Genomic DNA, 24,370 nt, shown 5'->3' with positions numbered 1-24,370 from the left:
TAGACAGTCGCTTCCCATCTTGTATGTATGGAACTGATTGTTCCTTCCTAAGTGGAGCACTTTGCATTTCTCTTTATTAAACTTCATCCTGTTTACCTCTGACCATTTCTCTAACTTGCTAAGGTCATTTTGAATTATGTCCCTATCCTCCAAAGAAGTTGCAACCCCACCCAGTTTGGTATCATCTGCAAACTTAATAAGCGTACTCTCTATCCCAATATCTACATCATTGATGAAGATATTGAACAGTACGGGTCCCAAAACAGACCCTTGCAGAACTCCACTTGTTATCCCTTTCCAGCAGGATTTAGTTAACAACAACTCTCTGACTACGGTTATCCAGCCAATTATGCACCCACCTTATCGTGGCCCTATCTAAGTTATATTTGCCTAGTTTATCAATAAGAATATCATGCGAGACTGTATCAAATGCCTTACTAAAGTCTAGGTATATGACATCCACCGCTTCTCCCTTATCCACAAGGCTCGTTATCCTATCAAAGAAAGCTATCAGATTAGTTTGGCATGACTTGTTCTTCACAAACCCATGCTGGCTATTCCCTATCACTTTATTACCTTCCAAGTGTTTGCATATGATTTCCTTAATTACCTGCTCCATTATCTTCCCTGGGACAGACGTTAAACTGATTGGTCTGTAGTTTCCTGGGTTGTTCTTATTCCCCTTTTTATAGATGGGCACAATATTTGCCCTTTTCCAGTCTTCTGGAATCTCCCCTGTCTGCCATGATTTTTCAAAGATCATAGCTAAAGGCTCAGATACCTCCTCTATCAGCTCCTTGAGTATCCTGGGATGCATTTCATCAGGACCTGGTGACTTGCTGACATCTAACTTTCCTAAGTGATTTTTAACTTGTTCTTTGTGTATCCTATCTTCTAAACTTACCCTCTCTCTGCTTGTATTCACTACGTTAGGCACACCTCCAGACTTCTCGGTGAAGACCGAAACAAAGAAGTCATTAAGCATCTCCACCATTCCCAAGTTTCCTGTTACTGCTTCTCCCTCCTCACTAAGCAGTGGGCCTACCCTGTCCTTGGTCTTCCTCTTGCTTTTAATGTATTTATAAAAGGTCTTCTTGTTTCCCTTTATGCCTGTAGCTAGTTTGATCTCATTTTGTGCCTTTGCCTTTCTAATCTTGCCCTTGCATTCCCGTGTTGCTTGCCTATATTCATCCTTTGTTATTTGTCCTAGTTTCCATTTTTTATATGACTCCTTTTTTATTTTGAGATCATGCAAGATCTCCTTGTTAAGCCAAGCTGGTCTTTTGCCATATTTTCTATCTTTCCTACACAGTGGAATTGTTTGCTTTTGGGCCCTTAACAACGTCCCTTTGAAATACTTCCAACTCTCCTCAGTTGTTTTTCCCTTCAGTCTTGCTTCCCATGGGACCTTACCTACAAGTTCTCTGAGCTTATCAAAATCTGCCTTCCTGAAATCCATTACCTCAATTGTGCTGGTCTCCCTTCTACCTTTCCTTAAGATCATGAACTCTATTATTTCATGATCACTGTCCCCCATACTATCTTCCACTTTCAAGTTCTCAACTAGTTCCTCCCTATTTGTTAAAATCAAATCCAGAACAGCTTCTCCTCTGGTAGCTTTTTCAACCTTCTGAAACAGAAAGTTGTCTCCAATGCAGTTGTGGTTATGATTAACTAATATATAATATATAAAAATTGTATGTTAAGTAGAGTTAAACTGTAGGCTTATAGAAATATAAAATTGATCTATAGTTAAAAGAATAATCATGTATTAGGTATCTAAGTAATTATGGCTGAAACTCAAGGCCTACAGACTGAGGTCTGTAAGATTTTAGCTTAGCCATGCCCAGCCATAAAGATAAAAAATGCTTTGATGTAAACAACGAGAAGTCCTGTGGCATCTTATAGACTAACAGATTTATTGGAGCATAAGCTTTCAGATGAAGTGGGTCTTTGCCCACAAAATCTTATGCTCCAATAAATCTGTTAGTCTAAAGGTGCCACAGGACTTCTAGTTGTTTATGCGGATTCAGACTAACACGCTTTGACGTAAGTGACTGAAGAATAACCTGATGCCCTAGGATTATTGGAAAAGATGTATCAATGGGTAATACTAAGAGTAATTTTTCTTTACAAAATATCCAGTAATCAATTTTCTCATGCATGTCCTAAGCATAGAGTGCACGATGTGCATAAACGCTACGGAGGTATAGTCAGAATTCAGATAGACAAGACAGGACACGTGAAACCCATAACACTATTGTTAAGGATGAGAGTATGACTATATTTGTAACTTGTGCCTAGGTCTGTATAGAATTTCTATATGCTTCAGTAAGTAGCAGAGGTGACTTTCGCTCAGTTAAGCTTGAAACTGTAGCTGCCAGAGCCAAATCCATGCCAAAGCCAAACACATTACAAAACTCACTTTAAATAAAATAAAAGGGTACACTATTTTATCTTGCCGGCCTTTTATTCAGGTCATAGTTTTACTGCATCAGCAACAATACTGCATGTAAATCCATTTAGAAAAGTAGCTATTCTCTATGTTAAATGTGTTATATGTGAAATTACATAATAGAGCATTTTCCCTTTGTACCTTGTGATGGGGCGTCTGCCCCACACTGGCCTAAGAAGAGTTAAATCCAGCTCTGGGAAAGGGCTGAGATGGTGGAGCCCACTAATGAGGCAAATATAGCCAATTAGGACCCAGCTTGGGCTGTATAAATAAGGGCTCTTGGAGGGGCACAGTCTCACACACTCTTGCTCCAGCTGTGAAGCAGGAAGGACCTGGCTACCAATGAAGCTAGAGGCTTCCTGAGATAGAGTAGTGCTGAGGAAAGGCAGGTTGAGCTAGGGAGCTCAAACCAGACAAGCACCCAGGCTGAGGGCCTGAGATAAGGCCTGAGGGCACAAGGGCTGCAGGAAGACATCCAGGGAAGGAGAAGGCAGTAGGTCTATACCTCTTGCCAATGATGAGTGGCATTTCAGACTGCAGTTTGCTCCCAAGACAGGGGCTAGATGACAACTAGCAGTAGGGTCCCTGAGACAAGGTGGGTATAGAGGGCTGGATGTTCCCTGAGGGGGAGGACCCCACAATGTGGGGGCACTACAACAACACCAGCCAGGGGAGCTCCAGGGCTGAATTGAGCTAATTCCCAAGAGACCAGCAGGAGGTGCTGCAGTGGTAAATTGTGCCCTGTTACATACCTTTACTGCTGAAGCTTGGGGTATGGCTTTCAGTGGCTTGCAATGCACTGTCAAACCGGGGTCGTTAGGCCAGATATTCAATAGACCATCACTGGACCCACTTGCCAGCAGCTTACTGTCTGGGGACCATTTCAGGCTGCAAATGCTCTGCTTGCTATGACAAAGAGTCCCTACATGGTGCTGAGCAATCCGAACATCATGATGATGAATTAATCCTAGTCTAGAGCCACTGTGGATAGGAAGAGACATAATCATTTAGCAAGCTAGAGTTCATATGTTTCCACATTCACAAGGCTTCTGTGGTTTCAAAAACAAAACACAACAATGGGGATCATGTATATCCAAATAACAAGGTGATAAAGGGCAAAACAAGCCAGGGTCAAAAGCATATTCAGGTTTAGTGCAATGGATCAGGGATACGTGTATGCTCAACCCAGGTCAGGAAGATTAATTGTTCTTGCACTTACCTGAAGAGATAGTCTAGTGTAGTTACCAATTTCCCCCTATAAACAATTACATTCAATCAATTCCATTATCTCTACGAAAAACACTCCACCATTGTTTCTGTATTGTCAATTGTGGCTTTGCCATGGCTCCCAGCTAAGGGGCAGTAGATAGTTGCATACCTCTAGGAACAGATCAAGAACCCAATGTTGACTCAGAGAGTCACCATCAGGTCACTGGTTTCCCAAAGCTTGCTCCATTTACTTTCCCTGCCATGCTGGCTCTGCTGCACCGACTGGCATTTTGGTGAATAGATTCAAGGCTACACTCAATCTAGAATCCTGATCTAGAACTCTCCCATAAAGTATACTGTCATAGCCACTTCATGCAGAGTTTTTCTTTCAAGGCAGGCTTTTATTCTTAGGTTTTTCATATCCAAGTTAAGTTTCACTTTGGGTACGTCTACACTGCTCGCTTATTTTTGAAATAAGCTATTTCGGAATAGTTGTTCCAAAATAGTTTATTTAGAAATAGCATGTCTACACTGCAGGGAAGCCTCAAAATTACCGTAAATTAGCATATATAACCTGCAGGTTATACACGTTTTTACAACCCCCTTTTTCCCCCGCGGTGTATACATGTCCGTGGGGTATACACGTTTATTTTTACTCACAGAGTTGCGCCTGGCTGCGGCTGAGCAGAGCCTGGGGGCAAGTGCAGCTCTCCTCCCGCAGGCCAGCCAGTGCACCTGCACTGTGCTCTCCATTCCCCCACCCGGAGGAGGGTGAGTTGAGGCTACGCAGCGCCTGGGGGCGAGTGCGGCTCCCCTCCCACGCTCTCCGTTCCCCCTGCTGGCAGCTGGTATGTGCAGTTGTAACCCACACACCTAATGTGGTTACGGAGCAATGCAAGTGGTACCTAGACCACAGCAACAGTTAAGACCAAGAGACCTCTACAGCAGAGGCTAGGAGGCAGTTGGCTTTTAGCTCAGAGGGTAGAGGCTCCTATAGTCAGCTCCTGAAATCCCAGGTTCAGATCCGCCCAGTGGTGGTTACACAATCACTGTGAATTAGCATATAGAACCCATGGGTTATACTCGTCCACAGGTTATCTAGGTCTTTTTTTACACAATCAGGAAAAGCCGTGGGTTATACATGAGTGTGGGTTATACTCGTGTGCCAGTTATATACACTAATTCACAGTAGTCTGAGGCAGGCTTCCCTAATGAAGGCGTGCTATCTCAATTTAGAGCCCCAGGAAGCACCGGGAAGGAATAATTTAGAATGGCCCTGGTGAGGGGCTATTTTGAAATAGCAGCAGTGAAGCATCTATACACACCTTATTTCAAAATAGTTATTTCAGAATAGGCACTATTCCTTGTAGAATAAGGTTAACAGATTTCAGGATAAGCCGTCTGTTATTTCAAAATTATTTCGAAATAGCAGAATGGCTGTGTAGACTCTCACATTGTTATACTGAAATAATGCAACTTATCTCGAAATAATGGTGCAGTGCAGACACACCCTTTTGACTTGTAGCCTCTTATTAACATAAGCACAAAATGAAAGGATTCGTGTAAGATTGAGAATGGGTTTCATTATCCTGTGTTGTACTGACCTGCTAAATTCTTGAAAATAATGAAGCCAGCAAATACCTGAATAAATTCCAACAAGATAGGCCACCACTTTAGCTTAAATATATCATTAGAAAATGGCAGACTTCTGTGTAGTGTGGGTTTGAGGTGATACCTGTTTCAAGATACTTTAAGGGGAATTAGAAGACTCCCAATTTGTTAATATTCTATGGAATAATACTGGCTCAACAGGGCAAACAGTAGTAACACATGTCAGGTCTCATCAGATGGTTAGCAGGGTATATGTCATCAGGCAGAAAGATCTCCTTACACATGTGCAGTAGCATCATGGAGAATTTCCTAAGAAATGATAATCCACGTACTCCTAGATGAATTTCTGTGCTCCATTTTGCACAAAAATTGAGCAAATTGTTAGTGTTGGTTCATGAGGGCATTGTTGAATTTTACTGTCATTTTCTGTTCAGACAGATTTGTAACATATAAGTTTCTGTCTCCTCTGAACTCATATGCAAAGTCAAAGTACAAAGGCAAATTGAAACTAATAAATACTGTGTAAGTAGACTATCCTGGGGAAGGGGGGGATGACACAGGAGATATAGTACAATCAACTGTCACAAAGGTTTGTTGAGTAATGAAAATGAAACGACAAAACTCTCAAAAAATGTGTTCCTGTCCAGAGATAGTAAAAAGTTTAATTTTGAATGTTACTGTAAGATTCAAGGTTCTAAACCAAGTATGAAAGAAACACAGGTTTTATTTCTGTTTTTAATCAAAATTATCAGAATTTCACATGGCTTTGAAATGGAAGTTTTACATAGCATAGAATAGAACTCTAAATATAATTACAGTTTGGGGCAGGTTACTCCTCAGTCCCATTTGAGAAAATGAATTGGGAACATAAGATGAAGCAGACCATAAATCCAAAATGGCAGAGAAAAATAAGTTTGACTTAGCTCAACCACTGTTATGAAATAGTGCTTAGATACAAAGTATTAGGCACTTGGGGGTGAAATTTACCTCTATGCAGAGGGCCAGCAAAAAGCCTAACATTCAATTATGTTTCACTTGAGGCCTCAAAATGGGCCCTAGGTAGTGGATAGGCATTGTGCAGGTATTCTGCCTATGGGTGAATACAAGCTCATGAGACAATATATAGATCAATATCCTGGGTATTATAATAGTGCCTTTAACCATGGTATCTGAGATGACAGATAAGCAGATAACTGAACATTATAGAACATACATTTTTTATCAGGACCAAAGAAATCAACTGATGTCAGTGGGAGCTTTGCCTGAGTAAAAGCTGTGTGACAAAGCATCCTCTGAATATACTAAATTGCTCACCTGCTAAGTATATAATGATTCCAGCTCATGGCTCCCACCACAGAAAGGTGACCAAACATATTTCTCAACCTCTTTTTGGTTTCAATGTCCCATAACTGACAAAACAAAACAATTCTAAAATCAGGTAAAAATTGTTGGGTTTTTTTACTGCCATGTGACTTCAACCATTCAGTTTTGATTTTACATGATACTGGCAATCAAGAGCCCAGTCACACAAAGACTTTAGTTTTGGGCTCTGTGGACAACAGTTTCAGACTTGGATTCCTAAATCACTACTCCCAAAGTCAGTAGGAGCAGCAGCTACTCACTACTTCTGAAAACACAGCCAGTCATTTAGGTGTCTAGATCTAGAAATCCACACTCGGAATATTTTCTTACTTACTCTTTTGATTACTGACTTCCAAGCCTGTAGGGCTGGCTCCCCTGGCTTATCCTCTTTATTTGACAATTTCTGGAGAATTGGGCCATACTAGGAGTTCTATACATATAGGGACAGCAGAATATTGAGGACAAGATCTGCTCAGGAGACATGACAGGAGAATTTTGCCCTGAATCCTAATCGCAAAGTTTCTCCAAATATCTTTCTCCAATAGATATTTTCTGAATTATATATATAATTTACTATTCATAACTGTTTTTATTAATAAAAAGAATCTATGTGGTGTGAATTGTCTTAACTAACAGGGGGAAAAAAGGCTCTGAAAGTAAAGTATCCAGTACTTGCACTTCTCCGTCACTGGTGCCAACTGCAAGGCAAGTTCCCTCTTTTATCCAGGCCACAGAAGAAATATATTTTGAACTGGAATTTAAATTAACTCTTTGAACGCTTTGGTGCAATTCCCCATTCCAAATGTGTGCAGCAGATCCTAGAGCAATGGCAATGAGATTTCCCTGGTTCCAGTCCAGTAAATTTAGATCTACAAGAAAATTACTTAAAATTACTAAAGAATCTCAGCTATGTTAATCTGTAACTTTAAAAACAAGTAGTCCTGTGGCACCTTGGAGACTATCCAAAAAATATAGAATCATGAGCTTTTGTGGGTAAAACCCACTTCATCAGGTGAACTGGAGTAGAAAGAACAGAAACCAAGATAAACAGTAATAGAGATAGAGATAAACAGCAGAAGAAGTACTTGTCAATTTAGGACTGGTGTTAATGGGGCTAATTAAGTGGGTTTGATCCTACCTCCCCTTCTCCCCTCCCGTGTATAGCTTTTGATGTGGAAATGCAGATGTTAAAGGCAGGAGAAATTGGCTTTGTAATGAGCCAACCAGTTAATGTCTGTGTTCAAGCCCAGGGTAAGGGGTATCAAATCTGTAGAAGAATTCCTGTTCTGCAGACTCTCTCCTTTATAGAAGAATGGCTATTTTTAAATCTGTGATTCAGTGACCGGGCAAGTTAAAATGTTCCCCTACAAGTTTATGTGTGTTACCATTTCTGATGTCTGATTTGTGTTCATTTATCCTTTGTCATGGAGACTGTCTGGTTTAGCCAATATACATGGCAGAAGGGCATTGCTGGTACTTGATGTAATAAGGAATCATTTACAGGAATAGGTCTGTACTTAAGCTGTCACCCTCAGAGAGAGTGCAGCTTGAGTGAAATAGGTTTTAATCACCAGGGTAGAATTCCAAAAATCAATTTATGCATCAGCAAAAATTATGCATATTCACAGATATAAGTGAACTAGTTAATGTACATATGAAAAAGTGTTTATGTTTATCCACAAAAAATTACAGTAATAAGTTAGTATTGAAAGTACAAGTTCTAACACTTGCATGTTCATGATTGTTATCATTTTTAAGTGATTGTCCAAGTATTTGTAGTTGCAGAGTACAAGCATATGTGAACACGTGTAATTTTGCATGTGCACTACAGAAAAACAACTAAAGGCCTGGAAGAAAATTTGCCCAAAATGTATATATCAGATGAATAGCAAACTACCTCTCAGAATACAATCAGATTTCAAGTTTTGTCCAAGGGACTGCCCTATAGATAAATTGCTATAAGCCCAAGAATAACCTATTCTACACTTGACTTTATTAAGTGAGGATGGTGGTATTTATCCCCTTTGTAAATGCTTTCAGATTTGCAGATGAAAAGCAGTATATCAGAACTAGGTATTATTATAATTACTACAACTACAGATGTTGACTATAATTTCCAGTATGCAGTCTGCTCCACTTTTGTCCAAACTGCCTGGAATTTCACATTAGGACCTACAATTTCACAGGCTGCTTTCCTGTAAGAAAAATTAGATTAGCCATAGGCTTCACCATAGAACTCCATGGGCCATATTTGGTATAAAGACCACAATTCAGCTAACCATCTTAAGACAAAAGTTCCCACTCTCTGTTAGAAATACAAACTTCCAAGCAATGAAAGAGAATAAAAACTTACAGTAATCATTGCGTAAGCCGGTAATATGAAGCCTAACCTCTGGCTCCAATGGCATGAGAGATTTGATATTAGTGGAAATTCTGTGAGCGGTAAATTCATTATGTATTCCATTCTGGCAGCCTGCAGGTAAAGATTCAAAGTATGTGATTCGTTTATAAAAAATGCCACCAATTCTCATCAAACAATAGCTGTTTTATTTGTGACTCCTACAAAGCTGAGGGTTACCCAGGCATAAATTACCACAGCCCTAAGGGTGCTCTATTTTACTCTGGTTGAGTGGTGGAATTGGCACACACTCAGGCAGGACCAAAATATTAGATACAAATATGAATAAATTCGAGCCTTCACTCTGTTCATCCCCACATAGGGTGTATTTGAGCCATAATAAAGCATTAGTACCATTAAATTCCTTTTCATTTATATTAAAGGCAAGTGTGGAATAATTTTAGCTTTGCCTTTTTCTCCTGCTTTAGTTCTCTGTTAAAAGACCTTTAATATTTGAAGGCTTGTTAGATGCTTCATCAACTCAAAACCCCTAAAGGAAGCAGTAAAGTCATTCTCTAAATAAATGCTGCTATTTGGTTTTAATTTCCCATCAACAGAGCCCTCTTCCCCCCCGCCCAAAACAAAACCACAACAAAAAGTTTTTCATACCATGCCTGCCTTTGATGTATTTGTGCACTCCTTCGGTATACGATGAGGAAGAAGTGAGAACAGAAAAGAAATAGCTGTAAAATGCAAGTATACGCAAGCTTTGTGGTCACTGTTCTTTCTCATGCAAAGACCCCCAGTCTTGCAGAAAAGAGCTATGTAATTAGCAACAAGATTTTATTTTCTTGTTACACTTCAGAAATTATCTTGTAGCAGCATGACAAGCATTCACATCTGTGCACCTTCCTGGAGACATTTTGAAGTCCCCTCTTTGAAAAGCATTTTTGTCAAATCCTTTAAATAAAGAATGACTAAGGAATGTTCCAGGCATTCTATAGAAACTGATTCTCAAGGATAATTAATGCTCAGCTTTCAAATCAGTAATTGTTGACTTTTTCAGGAACAAATCTGTACTATCACATGGCTCTGCATTTTATCCCATAGCTATAAGCTATGTGCTTTTCCACTAGAATCTGTAAGGTATGTCTACACTACAGAGCTTTTTGGAAAAATGGCCATTTTCTGGAAAAAAATTAAATTATGTCCACACTGCAATCGCGTTCTTTCAAAAGAAAATCGAAAGAACAGATGGGTTTTTCCGGCATTGGTATTCCTCTTTCTACAAGAAAGAAGCCTTTTTCTGAAAGAGCTCTTTCAGAAAAAGTTGTATGCGGATGGGGAAGAGAGAGTTCTTTCTGAAGAAGAGGAAAGAGGAAAAAGCAGAGGTGCCCCGGTGGCCACTCCGCCCATAGTAATCACAGTTTAAATGCGAGATAGCATCCATTCAGTGTGGATGCTATCTTTTGAAAAAGCAGAATGCTTTTTCAATGCGCTTTGGCTGTGTGGATGCACTCTTTCAGAAGAAGTTTTTTCAGAAGATCTCTTCTGGAAAAGCTTCTTCCGAAAGAATCTAGATATATAAGTAAAGTGTGATTATGAGAAATGCAAGGTTTGGAGCTATAACTGAGGATTCATCTTTAAGATGCTTTTTTGTTTTCTTAAACTAAGACTAAGCCAATTGCTTCTGCAAGAAGCACAGTACAGAACACCTGGGCAGAGCTCATTTTATGATTAGGTTGTAAATTTCCCCTGTTTAGATGCTGCTTCTAGCGTTTTCGAGAATTAATGGCCCTAGATTTTTAACAGAGAATTTCCTAATCAAAGTGCAATGAGAGGTTGATGTTGTTTAGGATGAGTCTGCTGTTTCTTAAACAACTTTGTTGATGATGCCCTGCTCTGACTCATATTCCTCTCTTCAGGATTTATTGAGCATTCCAACATAACTAAGCAGGTTCAAACAGATGCCATTAAAAGGAAAAATCAAACTGCCCGAGACACTTTTTCTCTCCTCTCAGCATGGAATTTGCTCCCAGAAAGTGACACTTGCATTAGACAGAAGATGAGCAAGAGTCAGCCCTGGGCCAGTGACAACTTGGTCTATGCATAAACATGGTAGGACTTTGAAGTCTGATATCCTGAAGTCCTGCAGAAATCACTTCATAAGGGACATTCCCACATGCTTCAGGAAGCACACAGCACTGAGTTCTAAACCTGGATGGGCCCAGAAAAATTATTTTATGTTATTTTTAGGGATCTGTATGACTCTCTCTCAGGCCAGTATATTTGAACTAATGGCAATTAAAACACCTGGTTTTACTATTTAATAAAATAGTCTTGAAAAGCTCTCTAAATCATTCCTAAAACAGTTTTTCTGGAGTGTATACAGATTATAGTATGGCATGGTCTATTTTAAAGGACGGAATGATCTGCATAGTGCACTTGTGGTTTCTCCTCTCAAAATTAATGTACTTACCCAAAGTGCGTGCTGATAAAACCACATCATTCTAATATATTCCACGTATGAGTGTTTTACATAACAGGGCTACATGAAGCCTCATTGCACCCTTTGGTGTTATTTTATAGACATATTAATAGATTAACACTGACCTACAGTTAGACTTAGGTTCCTAAATCATTTTTCAAAATGGGCCTTCAACCATCTCAATCATTTAGACCCAATAGGAGTTAGGTGCCTAATCTGGGGGGAGGGGGGATTAAGATCTGGGTTTTAGTTTTTGCAAAGCTGAGCAGAGCAACTCCTAGCTACCTTTAAAATCTGGGCCCAAGTGTCTATGTCACTTTTGGAAATGGGATTTAGACACCTTTGAAAAGTTCATGCTAAGTGAATTATTGAAGATGACATAGCAACTGTGATACAGGCATAAAATCCAGTATCCTTGGGTATGTCTACACTACCCTCCTAATTCGAAATAGGAGGGTAATGTAGGCATACCGCAATTGCAAATGAAGCCCGGGATTTGAATTTCCCGGGCTTCATTTGCATAAAGCCGGCCGGCGCTATTTTTAAATGCCGGCAGTTCGAACCCCGTGCCGTGTGGCTACACGCGGCACGGAGTAGCTAGTTCGGATTAGGCTTCCTAATCCGAACTAGCTGTACTCCTCGTGGGGTTCGAACTGCCGGCATTTAAAAATGGCGCCGGCCGGCTTTATGCAAATGAAGCCCGGGAAATTCAAATCCCGGGCTTCATTTGCAATTGCGGTATGCCTACATTACCCTCCTATTTCGAATTAGGAGGGTAGTGTAGACATACCCAAGGATACTTAATCCCCTGTTCTAAACACTCGATGACACCATTATTAATCACCCAGGGCCTGATTTGTTCTCATACCATTGACTTCATTGGAGTTACTCCTTATATACACACCAGAATCACTGAGACTAGAATTAGGTTCTCAAGGGCAGAGTCTCAGAGGTACATAGGGCAGGTAAGCGCCTACCTCCCATTGACTTTCCATGGGAACTGGGCACCTAGCTCTGCTTTATGCCATTAAAAATCTCTCTCCAGTCGACATTGGGCTTAATGCCTAAAGATTTTTGTGTGCTATCAACACACAACAGAGGGAGGAAAGTTCAAGGTATCACTCTGAGAAGGATAAAACTCTGACACTCCGTCTTTCCTCTGCACTTTGATCCAGCAGGCTAAGTATTCACATGTGGCTGCTTAAATTGTGGATTCAAAACTATACATGCATATGCTGGGAGTTCACAAGCCTATATTTTTACAGACTCATGGGTATCCATATCTGTGGGCAATTACCAAAGTTCTGTAATGACATGTACAACTGTGTGGGAGGGGTGGGGTATTCTTCTTCTTCTGCAGCTACAACCCATGTGACCAGGTTTCAAAATTTCTCTCCTGCAGAATACCATAAAGGAGTACCAATATCTGGGGCAGACACCTGCTCACTGCTGTCTACGTAAATGGTACCCTCCATCTAGGGGAGCCGACAGCCATGCCAGGTCCCTGGGAAAGGTGAGAGGGACAACTCCATACTCTTGGAAGGGGAGGGGCCTTGGGTGGAAGAAGTGGGGCCAAGGGCAGCCGGCCCTCAGAACCACTCGGACCACAGCACCCTCCACCTCCAGCACTGAGCAGAGTGTGCCACACGGTGACCCCACTTCTCCAGGCAGCCCCAAGAGCTGTCTAAAGCAGCAATTTGAAGGGTTTGGCGCTCTGGACATTGCTACTGAGGCCTGGGCCCCTTTGAATTACTGGGTTCTGGGGCAGTTGTCTCCTTTATCCCCACCCCGTTCCTCCCGTTGACAGGACTGACTCCATCCCACATCTTTAAGCTTCTATTTTGGGAGCCACTGAAACCAAAATTATTTGACCCTCTAGCTAGTTGAAATTAGTGAAGCAGAAACCACCAAAAGGAGGAAATCTTTCTACCCAGCTAGTCTAAAAGAAATTTTAAAAGATCTTTCTGTAGCTTTGATTCATAACTGAGGGGTTAGCAGCAATGAAACATTCAGCTGATCTGCATGGCTATTTGTATCTGTGCAGTCTGATACAAAGGGGCTGATCTAAAGGCCACTGAAGTCAATGGAATGACTCCCATTGCTTACCAGGGTTTGGATCAAGACCTAACTGTTGAGAACTTGGGGTGAATAGAAATAACTAAACCATCAAGATAAATTAGCATCTTTCATACAAAGAACAACAAGACTCCTATCATAATCAAAGAATCCTCATGGTGCCCAAGTGACACCCTACACTGTCCTTATTGCCACAATATACCACTCGCATTCACTGTTCCCGTACCATACCTTTCCAAACACATTCAGTGTTTCCACAGATCTTTATATCGTCATTTTCTGAGATTCTATATCCATTCTCTTGGAGCATTACCAGCTGCGTGAGACATTTCTACAAATATATTCAAAAGAAAACATTACTGAGAAGGAATTTAGAAGTATCATGCATGACATCATTATGTGCACTTCAATCGTCCCTTCCATTTAAGGGACTAAGGGCGAGCACACCAACAACAATTCAGGGCCCCAGGCCACAACAATCAATGGGCCCCCACACACGCAAGCAGCGTCCATGCAGACATAGTCTACCTGATATTTCGGTGGTGCTGTGCCTGCATTACCTGGTGCCCAGCGAGCTGCTGGCTGTGCTGCTAAGCACACTCTTCCATCATGGGCAATGCTTGCACATGGTCACCACCCTATAGGGTTGCCAACTGTATAATCACATAAACCCAAAGACCCTTTCCTTCTTCTCTGCCCCTCTCCTTCCCTGAGGCCATGCCCCTATCTTGCCCCTTCTCTGAGGCCACACCTTCACTCACTCCATTCCCCCTCTCTCCATCACTGGCTTTCCCCACATGCTCATTTACAGTCACCAGGCTGAGGCAGGGGCTGTAGGGTGTAGGTTCTGGGAGGGAGTTTGCGTGTGCGAGTGTGCAGGTTGTGGGAGGGAGTTTTGATGAGGGTTGTGAGAGAAGCAGGTTCTGGGAGGGAGTTTTGGTGTGGGGGCATGTAGAGTATGGGAGGAAGTTTTGGTGTGGGGTATGAGAAGAACAAGCTCTGGGAGGGAGTTTTGGTGTGGGGGCATGCAGAGTATGGGAGGGAGTTTTGGTGTGAGGTGTGAGAGGAGCGCGTTCTGGGAAGGAGTTTTGGTATAGGGTGTGCGCTCTGGGGCAAGGGTAGGTGTTGGGGTGCAAAAGGGGGTGAGGACTTGGGCTCTGGGAGGAAGTTTGGGTGCAGGAGGGGGTGAGGGGTCAGGCTTTGAGAGAAAGTTTAGGTGTGGGGTGTGGCCTATGAGTTGGGGCATGGGGTAAGGGTGCGGAAGGGAGTCAGGGGGCCAGCACTTACCTCAGGTAGCTCCTGAAAGTTACCTGCACACCCCTCTGGAAGCAGCCCTTAGGCAGGGCACCAGGTGATTCCACATGCAACTGCCTGCAGGCACCAATCCCACAGTTCCAATTGGCTTCAGTTCCCAGCCAATAAGAGCTATGGAGTCAGTGCTTAGGGCAAGTGCAGCATGCAGAGACTTCCCACAGGGATGTGCTGCTGGCCACTTCTGGGAGTGGCGTGGAGCATGGGTGAGCAGGAAATCAGCCTTAACCCTGCTACTCTGCCAGTGGCATCCAGGGACCACTGGGCCCTTTTAAATCATCCAAGTCCTGGGAGCATTGCATCTTTTGACCTCCACCCCGACCCCATCAGCAAGCCTGCTCAACACATTTTACAACCACTTATGAATTAACTCTACCAGTATCCCCATGTTATCATCCCCATTTTAAAGATAAGGGAACTGGGTTCAAAGAGCTTCAGTGACTCGGCTACTGTGACACAGTGGATCTGTACCAAAGAGACTGATATTTTATGCAATCACCAGAATCCAAGCCATAATATCACCACCATCCTCCCTGCATAGAACATCTTCTTATGACCTTAAAGTTCAGATGCTTACCCAAGGCTAGTGAAAACTATCTGAATCTCCTGGTGCTGAAAATCAGAGCTGCTAATCTTGTGGAAATAGGGACTCCCTGCTTTTGAGTCTCAGATATAAACAGAAAAATGCTAAATATGTGATCATTAAAAGTAAGGGGAAAAAGCAAACTATTATTGAAACTTTTTCAGTTTTCAGAAAAGACCTGTTTAGAATTGTGGTCCTGGTTTGGGCAAAGGCTCAGGTCAGTTCTTACTTGATCATAATCTCTTCTGCCATTCCTAACAGTAACATATTTCTTCTTAATATGTGTTGTCAACAAGAGGCCAAAATGCTTATTTATATTGTGTTGAATAGTATTATGACAGCTTCTCTGTGCGTTTGTTATGAGGTCAAAAAAATGTCAGCTTGGACTGTAATATTTTTTTCAGACAGGTGGAAATATAGTTGATGCTTTCAACAACCACTCAAAATTAATAGCATGTTGGTTAAACAATGTTTATGAAATCCAATCACTCCCAATGGACCAAATGTTTTTCTTCTTCTAAATCCTATTTTAATAGTTACAAGAAGTGCCTCACAAACAAATCACGGGGAAAGTAATATTTCTTCTTTGCATATCCCAGAGGCTGTTCTAAACCAGGCCCTCTTTGAGAGGTATTTTATTAATGATTTATACAGACAACTTGGCAAAAAGATCAGATTACTTGGATTTGAAGGTCTCTGAAACTAGTGCAGACATTAATATGGAAAACATACTGTATACATGGGGAAATAACCTTTTGGACCACAAAAGGACCACACATTCACTGGAATAGCCAAGAGACTTCATTCTTGATTTATACTATCCACATATCATACCAGGCCAAATGAACACTATTTATATTAAATGGCTATTCATTACTATACCTGTGAAAAATTATTAGTGCATCTTCCCATGCATTTCTAGTCAGCACTGACTTTGTTTTCTGTTCTTCTTGCAGCAATATATAAAAGACAACCACCCACACTAACTCTCCTTTTCCATGACACCTACAAAAAACTTGACATTAGGCTGCTAGTGTGCTGAGACCAGAGCCAATCATGCTGATCAGCATTGTCTCATTGTTTCCTTTTACTTTCCCATTCACTTATGTGTTTTGTCTTGTCTTATGTCTAGATTGTAAACTCTCTGGGGCTAGAATTATGTTTGTGCTCTGTTTGTACAGTGCTTGCACTTCTGGTTCATGACCGAGGCATGTAGGCACTGCGATAATACAAAAAATAACAACTTCTATGTGTCCTCTTTGTAGGAGACTGTGAGGGCTAGCTCTAGTTTTTTGCTGCCCCGAGCAAAAAAAATGTGGCCGCCCCGGTCACCGAGGCTTGGCCCTGGTCAGGCGCAGGCAGAACTGACCAGACCAGGGCAAGGGCACCCCCTCCCACAAACCTATCCCTGGGGTGATGCGGCGAGGGGAAGAGTAGCTAGGGCAGTGGCACAGGCACTGGGGGTGATTTGGCATGGGGAAGGGTAGGGCAGCAGCACAGGCACTGAGGGGTGATGTGGCAAGGGGAAGGGTAGCTAGGGCAGCAGCAAAGCAGTGACACAGGAACTGGCATGTGGGGGGCACCGGGTGCTAGCGGGGGGCTGACGTGCGGCCAGGGCAGAGCAGGGACACCCATCCCCAGCGCCGCGAGCTGGGGAGAAAGATGGGGCACTTACCCGCCCCAGCACGGGAATGCATAAGCCATTGGCGAGGGGGAGCATGGGGACACCCAGCGACTGCCCAGACGCCCAGGAGGCCATGCTGAGCTGCATCCCCATAAACAAGTTCATCCATGCCAGGCAACTGTCTCTAAGCCCTGCCCTCCGCCTCCTTTGCCGTCGTAATGACCCACAAAGCGTGGCAGGCTTTATGGCTGGGAGCCACGTGCCCTGTGGGAAGGGGCTGCCACCGCAAACAGGTTCCTGGCTAGTGAAGCCGCAGACCTCCCGCCCAAGCGGAGCGAGTCTGGGCAGCTCCACAGCGGGTAGTGGCATCTCTTGCGGCCCTTTAAAATCGGCAGGGCGGGGCGGGCATTGCCCCGCGTGGCTGCTTACCTGAAAATGCCACCCCTGGAAATGTGCCGCCCCAAGCATGTGCTTGATTTGCTGGTGCCTAGAGCCGGCCCTGGAGACTGCTGTGTGGTTCAGAGAATGGGCTACTGGAATAAGAGTCAGGTCCTGTGGGCTCTAGTTTAAGCTCCAATACTGATTGGCAGTGTGATTCTAAGCAAGTAATTTCACCTTCCTATGCATTAGAGATCCATTTGTAAAATGAAGAGAATGATGTTTACCCACATTTGAAAAGTGATTTAAGATCTAAACATGGAAAGTGCTACACATGGAGCATTTTATACAATAAAAGATACACGTTTTTACTATATTTCTCCATATGGATGGATCAAACAAAATTGCTGGAGTCACATAGTTTGTAAATTTTGAATGCTAAATCCATTTCCAAATCAGTGGCCTCTATGCCAGGAGTCATGAAAAACATCAAAGCCCTCAAAATGTGTTATATTCAGAATGGGTACCTCTGTTTAGACAACTGAGAGACAGCTTTCATGGATCATGCTTCTTAAACGATAATAAGAGCATAGCCTTCCCACTAAATCTGATGCATTCATGGGGAGGGCAAGTAATTAAGGATACCCATCAGCAGCTTGCCAGATCAGTTATCTAGTACCTACCCAGTTGCTTACATGGTGAGACTGACACACTATGCATGTTATAATTAAACATTTATGGTTTATTAATGTTAATTATATGACATTAACATCATTATTCTTTACTGCTATTATTCAAATGTATTATTATAAGATGAATTTATTATTATTATAAGATGAACACAACCCTGGAGCACTTTCCGGTCCCCCAATGCCAAACCATAGGTATGTACTGCCTCAGTTTCCCTTAATGGACTTTAATTAAGTTCATCATGGCTTTTATGTACTATACAGTGCCCTGTCAGGGCTCTTATTTATTTAACCAAAGGTAAAGAAGACACACAAGCAAGTCTTCATTCCAAACATCCTTGACAGTTTGCCAAGTTAGTCTTAATCTAAATGTGCCCACCTGGATCTATCATTCTCCTCTGTCCAGACTCCTTACTAGTGCGGTCTTCAAGACCCAGAACCTACTCTGGAGTCAAGCCTCTAGCCATGACCTAAAGAAAGCTCCTCCTTTGGGCTCAGGATCACCCAGCAATCATGCTACCACAACTCTTCCAGGTTGCCACGGGATTCTTTTTAAGGTAGATGTCCTGGGAAATCTGTAAGGGTGCTCAAGACACACAGGGAGCTGCCTAGTTTTATAGTCTCTTTATTTTTGTTCCTCAGAGGTGGCAACACTAATTAGGTGTCTTTTTTGATGAACTCTCGAAACAGCTCCCTGAGAAACCCCTCTCCTCCGGAGCTTCTTGTGTTCCAAGAACCTTTTGAATGAGCCTCATGATCCTTACTAGACCCAGATGTTTCTTAACTAATTAACTACCACCCTAGGCAACTAATTACTCATTGGTGGATCTTCTTTAGCGTATTCTCCTTCAAAGAGCCTGTCGCAGGTTAGCTGGGTTCCTGACCACTTCAGAAAGCCAATTACCTGTAACATTATTGACCCTGTATTTGGTTCTGTACAAGCCAAAGGAAGAGGCTGTTGCTCTAGCCCCTTCCTATAGAGCTCCACTTCATTTCCCTGCAGCTTTTGCTGCTGTGGGGAGTACAGAAAGGCCTAATTGCTGTTGCTGCCCTGCTCTAGCCCCCACACCCCAGTAACCCATGAAACGGTGTCCCTCAGAGGACTGGGTGCAGTGCGGGAGAGCCGGTGGCAAGAAGGGACAGGATTTGGGGAATGCAAACTTCCAGCTGGATTGTGAATATGCTCTGGCCCTAAGTGAAGGTAAAAAAACAGGAAGCAAGGACAATAGAGGGTGCAGTTGAGGTGTAATAAGACACCATGCACTTTCTTGGGAGTGTAATTCACACATCTTTTGGGTTATAACTACTTAATTGTTATAAGTACTTACTTGGATAATGAAAATAAGTTTTGGTTTCATTTTTAGTTTACAAGAGAATAGTCTGGAGATACGCAGTGTAGTTGTACTGTGTCAAGACAAGATGAGTGAGCAACAATATTTCAAGCAACAAAGAGCTGAGGAAGTGCTCTATCTAGTTCAATAGTTTGTCTCTTTCATCAATAGAATTTGGTCCCATACAAGATATTACTTCACCTATCTTGTCTCTCTACAGTCTGGAGAAGAAGAGACATATAAATATAAGTCAACCACAAGTGACAAAGCAATTTTAATTACACTTATGTAGAAGGCTGCTCTGGATCCAGCTGTTCTGGTCACTATTTTACATGTTAGAAAGTTAGAAAAATGAGCAGGAGAGTCTGGAAAGAAGACAAGGTAACAAAATATACTAACAATGCCAATATCAGAAAAGAGTTTAATATAAATCCTTCCAGCACATATGCATTGTTACAGTGCTCACCTGCTCCTTTGCAATTTCAGCTCTCCTTTTATTTTTAACTTGTAAATAAGTTGTCTCATGACAGCTGGCTGTGGCATTAGTAATGATATCAGGTTCCTTGGTAGAATTTTTGATGGGCACGTGAAAGAATACTGAAAAAAAGGATTGATATATTTCCTTTAAGAAATACAAGTATTTTTGCCCGATGCTTGTATTGTTCCTTGCCATTGTCAAGCAGATTCTTTGGTAACACTAATCCTGAGGGTTGGCCTGATACTTTGTCAGTAGGACAATGCACTATTAGGGTGCATCTACACTGCACACATAGCTCGAAATAAGCTATGCAATTTGAGCTATGCAAATCACGTAGCTTATTTCAAGTCAATTTCAAAATAGCTTATTTTGAAATTTAGCACTGTCTACACAGCACTTATTTCGAAATAAATTGCTATTCCAAAATGTCCTTACTTCTTGTGGAATGAGGTTTTATGGGATGTCAGAGCCTGTTATAGCCTATCAAGCCTGTTATATTTCAAAATAATGGGGGCACTCAAAAGATGCGGAATAGCTATTTCAGAATACCTCTGGTATCCCAAAATAGCGCGACAGTGTAAACATAGACTCACAGACAGAATTCATAGTTTACATCGATAGCTCAATCCCAAGATTTTGTTTAAGGGTTTGTGAGCCAGAGACTAGCGAATTTAGGATCACACTCTTGAAAAACTGTGACATTCCATTCAATAGAGGAAAGTGGCACCTATTGCAAGTGACAACCCACCCTCTATTTTTAGAAGCAATCTTTATTACATCTAATGATTTTCATCCTGAATCAGGCATATATGGCTCTCACTTTGTCCCATAACTCAGACAACTGTGTGAATGCCATGAGTGAAGGACTTCCCCATTTATCCTCAGTACTGCTGCATATAGAAACCAAATCTCAGGCAACCCAGAAGAGACAGGGAAACTGTGTCCCCTTTTCATGGTTGTTCTTTCAATGAGCCAACACTGAGCTTGGCTGGCCCACACAGCATCAAGTTCTTAGTTAAAGCTACCATAGGCATAGCCAGTTCACTGCTTGCTTCTGCATAGTTCCTCTCTGTCAACATATAAAAGGACAGACGCAAGCTTGGGTCTCCTCCCAAGTCCACACAATCTCCCAGATGCCAGAGTTAGGCCAAGCCAACCTAAGCACAGGAAGTAGAGGTGTGAGGATTGCTGCACACCCTCACCTTTTAGACAGGCTGCTGGCCCCAAGTCCTGCTCCCCTGCCACTTCGCATAAAAGCCGGAGATGCTTCCTGTGCCTATGCCCTGCTACCAGCCTTCCACCCACATTCCACACTAAATCAATCACCTCATCTGAGGCTCAGGTCCTGGCTGCTGGCCCCATACCCAGGGCCCAGTGCCAGAGCCCAGCCCCACTCTCAGGGTTTGCCCCACTACTAGCCCTACAATCAGGGCTCTACTCTGGGTCCCCAAGCCCACTCTCTGGCCATTGGCCCCATGCCTGGGGGTCTGTGCCTGCCCCCCTGCCTCCTCTCCCAAGATGTGGGGTCCATGCTGCTGCTCCCTGCCTAGGTCTCTGCTCCTAACCCCACGCCCATCCCCAGCTGTGACCTTCCTCCCTTACCTTTGTCCAGGTCCCCCCCCTCCTTCCCAGAGACAGACCCCTGCTCCCAATCTCAGCAAGGGAGGGGAACAGAGGAGTGGAAGGGAGCTTCCAACACCTCCACCACTAAAAATCTTCCAGTGTCACTGCAAACCAGGCCAGATCTGACAAATGAGTGAACCTATAACTTACAGTGAGGGAGTATCACTCCGCCAAGAAACTAGCAGCATTCCAGGCAATCTCGGCTGATGTAAAACCACCTGTTATAAACTTGCGCTCCTTAGAGTGCTCAGCCGCTAGCTACCTGTCAGGACCAGGACCCAAAGTGGTCCTTCACTGAAAGCAGCTTGTCTGGATACAAGGATATGGCTCTCTTTCCCCTTTGCCTTCCCTGAGGTCACCTTTTCCTTCATTACCAGCAAGTCATGCATGCCCTGTCTATCCTCGCTTATACATTCCACAGGATGAGCTCATGGGTCTGATTCTCCTCTCACACCAGTTTAACAGCAATGTAATTCCATTAAGATGAATTGGGTCCTGTACTTTTATTTTCTGTCTAAAGCACCTACACACCTAAGCTACTATATACAAGTGAAACGACTTTGCATTCTGCTGTGATACTGGGCATGCTTTTCCCAGAGCTGAGGAAAAGCTCTGTGTGGCTCAAAAGTTTGTCTCTCTCACCAGCAGAAGTTGGTCCAATAGAATATATTACCTCACCCACCTTGCCCCTCTAAAAACGATACTTATCCACTAGGAACTGGACTGAAATCAACACACATCTCACATGGGACACTGAACCCAGCCCTTTTTGTCATTATCAGAATTGCCTGGCTGTAGGCCTAGAAGGGGGTGTAGAGCCTCTAGTGAATCTCCAGAGTGATCCAGTCCCCATACTGTTCTTCCGGCTGCTGACTGACCTGGGATTGTTGAGATCTTCTCAGGAGTCCTTACTTGTACTGATCCATCAGCTGGAAAGAGATTAATAGGCTGACACTCTGTGAAAGTTTGCTCGGCCTGACTTCTTGTGTGTGTCTGCTGCCACCTTGTGATGATAGGGCTACTAGCAACAGGAATGTTGGAAGTCAGTTTCTTCACAATGCAACTTTTAAATCGTGAATAGGTAGGCTTTGCTGAATCAGGTGTCTATTTAAAAGAAAAACAGATAATTTTGCTGCAATAATTATGTAACAGGAAGGTTAAATGGTTATTAAGCCCATGAATTCTCAAACAATCCAAATAACTAGGATCACTGACAAGGGGGAGGAGCAAATGGGGCATTTGCCCTGAGATTCAAAGGGCAAGAGCCCCAGGCCTCTTTAAATTGCCGTGGGAGCACCCAAGCACCGCTCCACACAGCTCTGAGGGCTGGGAGGGACGTGCCATAGTCTGGGCAGTGCTAAGGGGCACGGAACTGAGCCCCCCAACTTGCCCTGGGACCCATGGTGGTTGTTGGCCCACTGACTGACAGGAGATTTTGTTTCTTAATATAGAGTTGGCAGCTTATATTAGTTTATATATCGTTAGAAGAAACCTTTTGCTGTTAATGCATATGGGCAATCTTGCCTCCCAGCATGTAGCCCACGTAACTGCTGGGGGTGCAGGGCATATCTAGGAGCTGCCTGGAAAGAAGTTTCCTCCCCACAATCTGCAAGTCTGCAGAGTAACAGCACAGCTATTGTGTGAACACAACTGCAGCCTCTGCAGTGCCGGAGCGTCTGCTCTGTGAAGAGGAATGGTTCATGGGTCCAGGTGGTCACAAAATCAAGTGTCCTGTCCCTGCTGCTCCTCCCTCGACCCTTCTTAGAACTCCTAAGGCTATTAGCATTTGAGTGGATCTCAATGCCACTGCTATCTGGATCCTCCAAGTCCACCTTAAAGGAGCAAGATTCTTCCCAAAGGAGAACACAGCACCCCAGTACCCCTGGATACAATTCCAAAGCCATAAGAATATAAAACATACAGCTGACATCCAGATCAGGAGAAAACCATTGGGCGTGCAAAGAGGAGACCAAAGAAGCCACATCTAATGAAGCAGTAGTGATGGATAATTTCAATGTCTTGTATATAAATTAGTCACTTCAAAACAGGTTTAGAGACACCATTTTTTGACACCTTAAATTAATGGTTTATGGATCTGTGACACGGCAAACTAGGTGCCAGTTCCCCAGGCTGCTGCTTGCTCCTTTCCACCCTCTCCTATGAAACCTGAAGGCCCCTCCTGTCCAGGTAGATGGACTTGAGGAAGAGGTCAAGAGGAGCAAGCAGCAAGTGAGGGAACCTCAAAGGATGATGCAGGGAGACCTGGGTGGATAACGATTGGGGGCAAGAGCAGACAGAAGAAAGCAGTGGACCCAGGAAGCCTTGGGAGAAGGGACAGAGTAGGAGAAAGGCCTTGGGGCATAGCACAGGCACGGTTACAGGGTCACACCAGTGTTTCCACATATACAAACACACACTTCTTGGGAGGCAGCTTTCAAAGGCAGCAAGCCAGCACACATCCAAAGGGAGGTACACCATACCTAGCATTTCTTGCCCTTTTGGGGAGATTGTATCTATAGTGCTTGGACTCTTGAAGGCAAGTTTTTCTAGGCATAAGCAAAAGATCTCCAGTGTTTGCCCTGGGTTAGCCCTAAGAAACATATAGGCTGCGTCTAGACTGGCAAGATTTTGAAAGCCCCTAGTTCGAAATACCTGTTAAACCGCCTTGCAGGAGGAATAACAGGTAGTTCAAACTAGGGCTTTAATTCGAACTACCGGGTCCCTGCCGCGTGTAGACATGGGCAGTTAGTCCGGACTTGTAAATTTCAAAAAATGGCGACCAGCCGGGAAAATGCAAATCAAGCAGGGAATAAT

General features: G+C 43.1%; 1 protein-coding gene across 8 annotated transcripts in view; it reads right to left on the bottom strand.

Moving 5' to 3' along the window:
- The window catches only part of CDC20B (cell division cycle 20B), a 56,550-nt gene that overhangs the window by 14,984 nt on the left and 17,196 nt on the right, over positions 1 to 24,370 (bottom strand). For 6 of the 8 annotated variants that reach the window (XM_075932464.1, XM_075932466.1, XM_025179675.2 and 3 more), the window contains exons 3-10: positions 22,435 to 22,660; positions 19,922 to 20,052; positions 13,771 to 13,870; positions 9,645 to 9,674; positions 8,991 to 9,110; positions 7,310 to 7,506; positions 6,590 to 6,684; positions 3,208 to 3,436 (exon numbers count right to left, since the gene is read on the bottom strand). In XM_075932464.1, coding sequence (XP_075788579.1) covers positions 3,208 to 3,436; positions 6,590 to 6,684; positions 7,310 to 7,506; positions 8,991 to 9,110; positions 9,645 to 9,674; positions 13,771 to 13,870; positions 19,922 to 20,052; positions 22,435 to 22,660 — 1,128 coding nt within the window. The remainder of the gene's footprint in view (positions 1 to 3,207; positions 3,437 to 6,589; positions 6,685 to 7,309; positions 7,507 to 8,990; positions 9,111 to 9,644; positions 9,675 to 13,770; positions 13,871 to 19,921; positions 20,053 to 22,434; positions 22,661 to 24,370) is intronic. The other 2 variants (XM_075932465.1, XM_006139545.4) reach the window with 1 other exon arrangement.

Source organism: Pelodiscus sinensis, chromosome 6 (assembly GCF_049634645.1).
Source record: "Pelodiscus sinensis isolate JC-2024 chromosome 6, ASM4963464v1, whole genome shotgun sequence".
Lineage (NCBI taxonomy): Eukaryota > Metazoa > Chordata > Testudines > Trionychidae > Pelodiscus > Pelodiscus sinensis.
This window is presented reverse-complemented; position numbering and strand designations above follow the sequence as displayed.